This window comes from Malus domestica, chromosome 15 (assembly GCF_042453785.1).
Source record: "Malus domestica chromosome 15, GDT2T_hap1".
Lineage (NCBI taxonomy): Eukaryota > Viridiplantae > Streptophyta > Magnoliopsida > Rosales > Rosaceae > Malus > Malus domestica.
The window spans coordinates 15,730,622-15,741,413 of record NC_091675.1 but is presented as its reverse complement, the minus strand read 5'-3'; the positions used below and the strand labels follow the sequence as shown (position 1 = coordinate 15,741,413).

The 10,792-nt window shown below is 36.3% G+C and overlaps 1 protein-coding gene across 1 annotated transcript; it reads left to right on the top strand.

The window, feature by feature from the left end:
* The first annotated feature begins 6,909 nt into the window (after positions 1–6,909).
* LOC103400724 (probable pectinesterase 53) lies at positions 6,910–10,380 on the top strand. The gene is made up of 5 exons (XM_008339383.4): positions 6,910–7,415; positions 7,586–7,778; positions 7,868–8,074; positions 9,047–9,282; positions 10,120–10,380. The coding sequence occupies exons 1-5, from the start codon at positions 7,051–7,053 to the stop codon at positions 10,265–10,267; spliced, it is 1,149 nt and encodes a 382-aa protein (XP_008337605.3). The 5' UTR covers positions 6,910–7,050; the 3' UTR covers positions 10,268–10,380.
* Positions 10,381–10,792: the final 412 nt, after the last annotated feature.

Here is a 10,792-nt window from a genome sequence, read left to right as displayed (position 1 = left end):
CTTTCTTCTGTCAAGAGAAAAATAACCCCCAAATTATGTACCCAGAAAATTAAGATTACAACAAACCAGATAAAATTAAAAAACTTACTGCATAAAAGCAGAAGAGGAGCTGAATATTGTTTCGACCAAAAAAATATTTTACTGCCTACATCAGTGGTTGTGAGTGTAACTTTTCAACTCATATTTATTATTATTTTTTTCATGAAGAAGAAATAGGGGAAAGATCTTTTTGCTTTTGCCCGAGAAGAAAGGTGAAAGAACTGCATGCATGTGATGCTTAAAGGTTGAGAGAGAGAGAGACAATTGACCAAAAAAAAAAAAAAGGTTGAGAGACGATGCGTGAATGGTTTCTTTCTTCACGTACGGCCATTGCCTCTCTACAAAGCATGGCGAAAATAATATTTGAATTTGTTTTTGTTTTGATGGATTTGACGGGACATCGGAACCCACTGATGTGCAAAGATGACATGAAAGGGCTTCGTGCGTGCATGCAGTACTTTCTGCCCATACATTGATTATGCATGTTTGCTTCACTGTATTTTATATAGGATAATGCGTAAGAAAACAAAATCTTAAATTAAATTTATAAATATAATGATTTGTCATCAATAGATAATAATCATGTTAATTAATATTTAATTATTAATTTAATTATTAACAATCATATGATTTGGTTTACATAATTTGATTTATAATTTTAATCTCTTTAGTATTATCTATTTATATATGTAACTTCATATAAGTCGCGCTTGATTACAATCCATGCATGCTTAATATATTCATAATTCAAAAGTCAAATTTGATAAAATACGATATTCTCTTATTTTGTTAGTCCATCAAACCATTAAACGGTAAAAGTATTAAGTAAATACATTTACCATAGTCTCTAGCCAGTCCCCATAAAGTCATATTTTCAATAAAATCTACGACCTAAATGAAGCACCTGACTTCCTTGTTTTCAGAACGTGCTTAGGAAAGGAAAGGTTCAATCTGTGAAGCAAAACCATTAAATTAAAGGTTCAATCTTTTATTATAATTATTAGAAAAGTGTTGTCTCTACAGAATTTAGTCTGTTTAACTGAAGAAGACAAAGCGTTGCAGCTAAATATGATGTTCCCCTCAAAAAAGTTTCTACATGTTTGCAATTTTTTCAATGACAAACACATCGAACACAACAACATTTCTTATTCGCACGCGTTTGATTTAAATAGAGAAATACATGCAGTTTTTTTGTTTGCTGATGTCCACAAACTATCATTTGAAATTTTATTGGTATATGATGTTGAGAATTGTTCCACATCGGTAAGGGATAAAGTTTTGCTATGTACTTAAATGATTTTAGGCTACTTCTCATATTGCCAATTGATTTTAGGGTGGAACCTGAATTTTATCATGGTATCAGAGCAAGGTTGTCTACGTGTGAAGCCCAACGGCCACACACGTTTCACGTCACCTAATTGTTGTCCACGTGTAGGCTTGAAAATCCGCCACACGTGCGGAGGCGTGTTGAGAGTTGTCTCACATCGGTGAGAGATAATGTTTGCTATGTGCTTAAATAATTTTGGACTACTTCCCATATTGCCAATTGATTTTAGTGTGGAACATCAATTTTATCATATGAGACTACAAGTTGTCATGTTAGCTAGTTCGCCACTGAGGATTTGCGAGGCATGTTTGACAGCTCTGGAGACCCTATAAACTTCATGTTGCAGATTTCCACGACATTTCAATGCCTTCATCTATTCCAGGGAAGGATATCGATCCATAATCGTCATGCTTTGAGGGCCCGTAAATCTGCCAAAATACTATACTAATTAGCCCATCTTGTAACAATCAAAATCCGAGATCACTGGGTTAGGAAAACAAATGCTTTTGAGAGATGGTCAAACGCAAACGAAAGAACAATGGATACAACTTTAGTTAAATTTACATGACGATTTGTAAGAAACATACCAAATGCTTATAGTATGACCTTCCAAATAGTCCATCTTGATCTGTAAATGCAGGCTCTGCCATCGTTAGTCTGTCATTCAGTTCTCTCACCTTCAAAATGATCTTTCTTCCACGTGAACTGCCAACCTTTATTTTGTTCTATTTCCCGGAGAATCATGGTTCAGTTCTGTATTCATATGAAATGAAAGTGTTGATCAAGATTTATAGGAAACTCATCGATACCTTTATCCGGTTATTTATTTCTGTGGATGCTCTTTTGAGCTCCTCAATGGATTTGAACAGAGGAGTTAAGTTTATGTTCATGTCCGAAATATCATTTCCAAGTCCTTCTATATGTCTGGCATTTAGAGTTTCAATATACTATTTTGTATTGCACAAGTTTCTCCACGTAACTAATACATTTGATTGCTTTCAAAAGTAAATGTAGCGGTTAATTAGAAGAAAATGTTTGCCATACTTGTAGCTCCATTGCGTACGAGAGATCATTAAAAGGCAAAAATTCTGCATCCGCTAGCCAAAGAGCTACCAGACCCCATACACTTGCCACTGTGATCGACACCAATCAATTAAATCGAGGTGCTTGAATTTAAACTGTCAAGGGGGATGCAAGTCGGATTGTCTGAGATGCGTTCGATTAAGAATTAAAACCTATGGCTGACCTGTTACATGCCTATGAAACATTGAATCACCAAATTTTTGCATCCATATAAAGTCATCATAAATTGAATGGTACACTGGGCATCCTGCAATTTTAAAATTGTTTCTTAGTAATTAAAAGCACAATGTTTCCTGTTTTTTCAGGGGCAACCAGGGTTCGAGTGTTGGGCCAAATTGCACAAGACAAATGTACGCCGAGGTTTACACCATTTTTCTGCAGCTTCCCTAATCTTTGGGCAATCTACGTTACACATCAAAAGCAGCTTCTGTTATGTTTTCTTTCTTGCGCACGAACTTGATGACGATACATAATTCAAATCCACAATTACCTCTAATCTCTAGCAGTGCTGCAGTGCCACTATTTGGGCCAACAGCTCCAAATGTCCACGCATCCCGGTGAGTGTGAATACCCAGAATGACCAATCTACGACGAAGTTTTGGCAAAGGAGTAACTAATCATGCTAAGGTGGATCTCACATTCAAATCATAATAGATGCTAACAGTAAAATTGAGACTTCTAGCTGAAATTTATTAATCGAACCCGAAACATTCAGTCCCATTTGTTTTAAGGTCTCATAGTCCTCTAAAAGTTCGTAATTGACATAAACCACCGGGGCAGTGACATTGACAGTTCCCGACTTTGCATAAGCATGGAAAATGGGCGGGCCTTCATGTGCCATATCACCATAAGGATCACTCTCACAGATTTCTTGCTGGAGATTGAAACTGATCGGGGACGGTGTAAGTGTTGACGAGTCGATTTCATATTATGTATTTTATTCTTTTCTTAGTATGTTTTGGTAATTATTTCGATAGAATTTTTTTACTTTGCTTTATATTTTCAATACAGGACATTCAACTTTCTCTAGAGCAAAACATGATCAAACGGATGAATTTTGGAGTGATTCTAATTGGAGGATGTTTGTGAGTTCCTTAGTTTGTTCGTGTCAAAATTTCATCGTTTGGAAGAGATTTGGGTCCAAAATGTGGCTGTACAGATTCTGGGCAAATTTTCCTAAGCAATTTAGGATTATGTTTTTAATTTATTTTCGTTTATTTGGTTTCTTAGTTTTATTCTAAATCAAGGAATGAACTTTCTATGTAGTATAAATAAGCCACTGTGCCGGCCCTAGTTCCTCTCTTTTTATGCAAGTTTCGGAGAGAGGATTTTGGCCAAAGTTTAGAGATTCCAAGACTTATATTTTCAAGATGTTTTCAGTCTTTTTCTATTTCAATAAAGATCGTTTTGATTTTAATTATGAATATGCGTAACTAATTCTCTTTGCTAGGGTAAGGTCACAAACCTTAGCAAGAATATGTAGTCTCATTTTAATTTGCTTATGATATTATGCAAGCAGATTTTGAATTGTTAATCACCGGTTTAAACTATTTATTTGTCTTAGTGATTCGTGACCATTAGAATATTTAGAAAAGTAATTTGATGCAATTTTGGCTGAGATTTGTCCTCCTGAAATTGCATTAAGGCTTTTTGTGGTTAATATGTATAACTTCACTTATGATGGACGCCACATCTTAAGAGTTGCATGGTTTTTCAAAAGGTTTTTACAAAATGTAATGAGTCATGCATGTTCACATTTGATCTAGACACCACGGGCGGGTTGCATTTTAGATATATGTTATATGTTGGAGGTTCCAAGTAGGACATACTTTAGGAAAACCTAACATTCAAAATATGCATATGTAATTCATGCATAAGTAGAAGAATTACATAGGATTGTTAAAGTGACGGCGTAACCCTAGTGCTTTCTCACTTTGATTTTAAAAAAATTGTCTCTTTTTCCTTTTTCATTTTTATATTACATATTTTTGTTAACCTTTTTAATTAAATTCGTTTTTCTTAATTTAGGTCATTAAATCACCTTTTTTCAAAACTTTGTTTAAATAATTAGATTAGATTTGGTTTCGCATAAATTTATTTAAAATGATCTCGGTGGAAAACGACCTTGCTATTATAATCTTGTTTCTCTTACAAGTATTTTAGGTGCTTTTAACCCTTTTTACGGAGGTGGTAAAAATCAAATCAAGTGTTAAAGAGTGTGACGCCGGATAAGTCAAAGCCACACGGTAAGGGGCAACGTGGAATTTGATACTGGAGAAAGTAAAAATGAAGAGGACATAAGCTGCAGCCTTGGCGTTGGCTTTATGGCCAGCCACGTGTGGCCGGCGGGTGAGAGGGTAGAGGTGGTCGCTTACGGAGGCATTGTCTGATAGCGAATCGGATATGAAGAGAGTGGTACGAGGATTTTGAGGTAGGATAAAAGAGAAGGAAGGTGAAGGAGGTGGCTATTGCTAGCAAAGTGGCCTTAGCTGTTTTGATTAGCAATGAATCCAACCTTTCAATACAAATTAGAGATGTTAGTCGCAACATTATTCAAGACCACAAAATCTCAAAGTGACGGTGTTCATGGAGGCAGCGACATCGGAAACACCAGGACCGATTGCAGCAACGATTACATACTGTTGAGAGCGGCTAAAAATGGGTTACCGACTGTCGTTGAAGAACATTTTGCTATTTCTCCAAGAATGAATTTGAAAATGATTGTCTAACAACATAACATGTATATCACTGTGAAGGACAAGATTGTCTGCCCCCTACTTCCCGTGTCCTCCCGTGCCCTCCTATTTTGTATGGTCACGGTTAAGCCACGTCAACATTTTATATTTTTTTTTATAGAAATAATAAGACAAAAATAAATAGTATTATAAAATGTTGACGTGACTTAACCGTGACCACACAAACAGGAGGGCACAAAAGGTGAGAGAGCATAGAATCATTGTCCCACTGTGAATTAGACTATCTCACTATTATGTGATATTGTTACTTTGTGTATATTGAAAGGTCCTTTTGAACGATTTGATATTATTTTCAACTTTCTTATTGTCTTATACGTTTCCGGAATAATAATAATAAACTGATTAAGAAGGATATGACAGAATATTGAAAATTCATGTATATTTGCCAGAAATGATGTCCTTTCCAAAATAAATTATCCGTTTCTTCAATTCTTTGTCCTTACTTTTTTTAATTCAAATCTGTTTCTTCACGTTTGATTGGGAGTCTTAATCCTAATTGAAAGCACTTTACCATGTTTTCCATCAAACACAACATGCATTATCATGTTTTAATAGACTACTAGATGAGTTAAAAAATTAGGAGATAAAACTACATTGTAACCAAGACGTTAATCTAACAATGTCACAAGCCATAACGTAATACTATGTGTCTTAATTTACCAACATAACATTGCGTGATTTAGTTGAGATATCACGATCTGTCTTCCTATCTTAAGCCCTTCTCCTTATTCTATCAAGAAACAACAGAAGTAGCTAAATTTATTTTGGACTTAAAGAAGGAGAGCTAACTTGTTGTGCAAGTACTAAAGGAGACCAGAAACAAAAGTTGAGCAGAAAAAAATCACAGAAAGAGAAGGGAGTTGGAGATTTGATCTTTCTACATCTCAATAATAGTCATTTTGGCTTTGTGCACATCACCAAAATCCCCCCACACAAGTTTGTTTATGTGGCATGCTGCCAAGAGTTAGGCCTTAAGTTTGAGTGAATCACTTGGTCTACTTCTGCATGTGAGCCTAGCTATTCTCTCAGTCTCAGCTCGAGAAGAACTTTCTTGTCATTAGGACAGTATTTTAAGTTACTTACACACTATCGTACCAGAAGTTAAAAGGCATGATAATACATAACGTGATTGATTAAGAATACCAACACAATAATCATTCAAAATGGTACTTTTCTTTAAAGCAGTCTACAATCAGTTCAATCAGTCCTGTTGTAAGTAACTTTCTCTCCTCAGTACACCAACAACTGTTTCACATTCATAAGCCAAAATAATCTGAACCGTAACCACACATTTAGATGGTAATCAAATGGTGCATAATTGGACTCCATGTTATATTGACGGCCACGATTACGTGGTAGGTAGAAGCTAGAAAGTGGGTTATAACTCACAAAACACTATCTTAGTATTTGCAGTCGCTTAAAGCAACCCATTTTCCCCAATAATATATTCACTCACACAGAAACAGAAAGAGATACACTCACGGGCACCACCAAACAACAACACAAAAAAGTGCAAAAACATTTTAGACACAACAATTTTTATAAGCAGAAAGTGCTTCTCTCTCTTTCTCTCTCATTACATGGATGTCCGTAGAAGCACCCGTGACTGGTTCACTGTCTTTGATTCCAATTTAGCATCATTTTCCACCTAAAAACAAAAGATACTAACTTGTATATAAACCAATCAAAACCAAATCACTTCCTGTCATTCTCTCTATATATATGTAATGCCCTTGGAATTCAATTCCCCACTAACAACATACTCCCCAGTCTCTATTCTACTCCCATTCTCATTCACATTCCCATTTATATTCCGCGTCTCACTTTGCCTCTGCCGTAAATTAGATGTCAACATTATTCAAACACATTTTCTATGTTCTTATTCTTCTTCTCCTCCTCAATTCAACCCCATCACAAAGCCATTCCAAGGGACTCCGACCGGGGAAGCCAGACGGAAACGTGCACTTAACGAAGAACCTGACTCGAGCCCAATTATCAGAACAGCAATTCATGAAGTGGGTTAAGTTTGTTGGAAGCCTCAAACACTCTGTTTTCAAAGCAGCAAAGAACAAGCTGTTTCCTTCTTTCACTTTGCATGTGGCCAAGAACCCTAATGCAGGACACTTCACAAAAATCCAAGCCGCCATTGATTCTCTCCCCTTCATCAATCTCGTGAGAGTAGTCATCAAAGTACATGCAGGAGTATACACGTAAGTATCCTTGACCGTAGAAGAAGAAAACGAGAATGTGAAAATCACTTTTGACCGAAATGCTCTGCTTTTTTTTTTCTTCACTTTTTCGTATGCTGTTAATTATCATACATTCTTGTTATGTGGAGAACTGGTAATTGATGAAGCTGTGGAATGGGAAAAAATTTCAGGGAGAAGGTAAATATACCTCCACTGAAATCATTTATAACCATAGAAGGAGCAGGGGCAGATAAAACCATTGTTCAATGGGGAGACACAGCTCAAACACCATCTGGTCCAAAAAAACAACCGATGGGGACTTTCAATTCTGCAACTTTTGCTGTGAATTCCCCTTATTTCATTGCCAAAAACATTACATTCAAGGTAATTTTCTCAATCTCCGCCTCTTTTAATGTACGTCATGCACAGAGAATCTCTATATTACAATATATAATTGTACAATTAATGTGCAGAACACTACACCCGTCCCTAAACCCGGAGCAATTGGGAAGCAGGCAGTGGCATTTAGAATATCAGCAGATACAGCATCCTTCTGGGGGTGTAGATTTTTGGGGGCACAAGACACACTTTATGATCATTTGGGAAGGCATTATTACAAGGATTGCTACATTGAAGGTTCGGTGGATTTCATCTTTGGAAATGGACTCTCCCTATTTGAGGTTAGATAAATTTTCATCTTATTTCTGAATTTTTGGTAGTAGAAACATAAAAATCAAAATTTGATCCAAAAAATCATGAATGAATTGATCCCAAAATCCAATAATTACCTGTCTTCTTGCATCATCCCATGATCTTAAGAATTTGTACAAATGACACATGGATGTTAAAATTTCCCACATGTCATTATTATATTTAGCTCACGATGTTACAATGATGTATCCGATTGCAGATAAGTCTTTTTCCATGTGCACAACCACTTTGCATTTGTTATGTTAATTTGCGTATGTATATTACGGATTTTGCTACAATACTTATATGTATTAGTACAATTATCATCTTGATGGTTAAATTGTGATTGTGTGAAAATAACTGGACGTTCACAAAATTTCACATAACAAAGTAAAAGAACTGTGACTTTTCTGGGAGCTGCTATTGCAGCTATTCTGCAATATTTTTTAAAAAATTATTATTATTAAGGAAAAATTAGATGATTTAAAACTATTACAATAATTTAAGAAGTAAAAAGTTTCGAACCGAGACATAAGAATAAAAACCCGATACCCTATCTACTAGAATATTAGACCCCATACAAAACCATCATCTTTCACTCTTGTAAAAACAAGAAAGTGCACTTCAAGGAATTAATGCAAGATGACGTTTGCAAGTTCATCATACACTGTTCCCTTATAAGACACAAGAGAGGTTGCACTACAACGAATGCAAATGTTGTTTTCGAAATGCAAATAACAGTACCCTTACGATTTCAATACTAACATGTTACAGCTAACTTCTTGACATACTATAGAGTTTATACAAGGCACCAAAATTAACTGTGACTTTTGTCAAATTATTAAGTTAAATCAAAGCATGCTCTACTTCTTGGTGTCTTGTATTTGTCCGGACCTTCCAGTCTCGTGTCATATAGTCACATGAATATGTAAATGTTGAAATTGCTTAGTGCAACTGTACAGGGATGTCACGTGCATGCAATAGCACAGAACATAGGAGCACTCACGGCGCAAGGCAGAAGCAGTATGTTGGAGGAAACGGGCTTCTCATTTGTAAACTGTAAGGTCACGGGTTCAGGAGCTCTCTATCTTGGTAGGGCTTGGGGTCCCTTTTCGAGGGTGGTCTTTGCGTACACATATATGGACAACATTATCATCCCTAAAGGCTGGTACAACTGGGGTGACCCTAATCGTGAAATGTAACTCTCTCTCTCTCTCTCTCTCTCTCTCTCTCTCTCTCTCTCTCTCTCTCTCTCACCTTTTCCTTTATCTTGTTGGATTCCATACATCATGACATGTACGTCGCATAGTGCATTCAGTACATGGTGTATCATTCACACACAATATGCTCCTATGAGACAACAAGCAAAGCGTTCTAAAACTTTCAATTTTACTAGGGTAGTACACACACTAACAAACAACCCATCGTATGGTGTATTAGACCCTTGAAGCAATACCCTACACCATTCAATGTGTCAAATGTGTCACTGAATTTGTTATGATAATGATATTTCCAGGTGTTCGTCTTTAGTACATTAATGTACCCTAGCAAAACCCTAAAACCTCACCACAACCAAAAAGGTGGAGACATAAGTAGGTGGATCTAAGATGTATCTTGATCATGCTCCTGTGAGACAAAACTTAAGCAAAATTGTGTTCTAGCTAGCTCATTGTTATTAGAACACAAAATGGGCGGTTACGCAGACGACCTAAGCATGCATGTATGTCCTTTTGCTCTTTTACACTGCAAACCCTACCTGTAATGCACCATAACACCAGTGCATGTATATAAAAAACCCTCAAAACCCCTATCTTACGCATTTCAAGTTGGTATATTTTAAGAAAACCCACGTCATCATCTATACATATAAGCTTTGGTGCATGCTACATCTATAAGCCACCTACTAGTCCTAGGTCTCTGTATATAGGTTTGGTTTTGCTTTAGGCATTGTGCAATTTGGTGGTAGTGGCATGCGCATGAAGATTCGAGGAGGGTTTTGTAATCGTATCGTTGGAAATGTTGTTTGTTGTTGCAGGACTGTGTTTTATGGGCAATACAAGTGCACAGGACCAGGAGCTCGCTTTGCAGGGAGGGTTTCGTGGAGCAGAGAACTCACTAAAGAGGAAGCCAAGCCCTTCATTTCCCTTACCTTCATCGATGGCTCTGAGTGGATCAAAATATGATGATCAAACTTTATAATACCAACAATTTTTTACCCAATCAAAGAAGAAAAAAAATATCTTTGTAAAAATCCGTGTTAGTAATGTTCTTGCTTAATATATATGATTGAGATAAATGCCGTGTCAAGGAGTAACAGCTCCCAAACTATTTCTTCTTGGTAGATGACGCTTTATCACAATGGCTGAAAATAATCATGGTCATGCAATGCGGGTTTGATTCCCACCAATTCTCCTCTCCCCTAACAACTAACTATTTAATCTAGTAACGCTATCGTTTGTCAAAACTAATGCTTCTATATGCTCATTGCAAGGACATTGAATTAATCTTGCCTTAACTTCCCAATTCGTAACTAAGGAAATTAAGACAAAAGAAAAGAGAAATGAGGTATTACCGATCCGAAATATGATTGTAATATGAAAATGGCTAAATTGCAGATTATCATGTGGCGTAGGTCACGTACGTGTAAATGCTACTCTTGTGGTGAAATTTCAAAATAGTACACATATGGTTGTGTTCCTTACAACTTC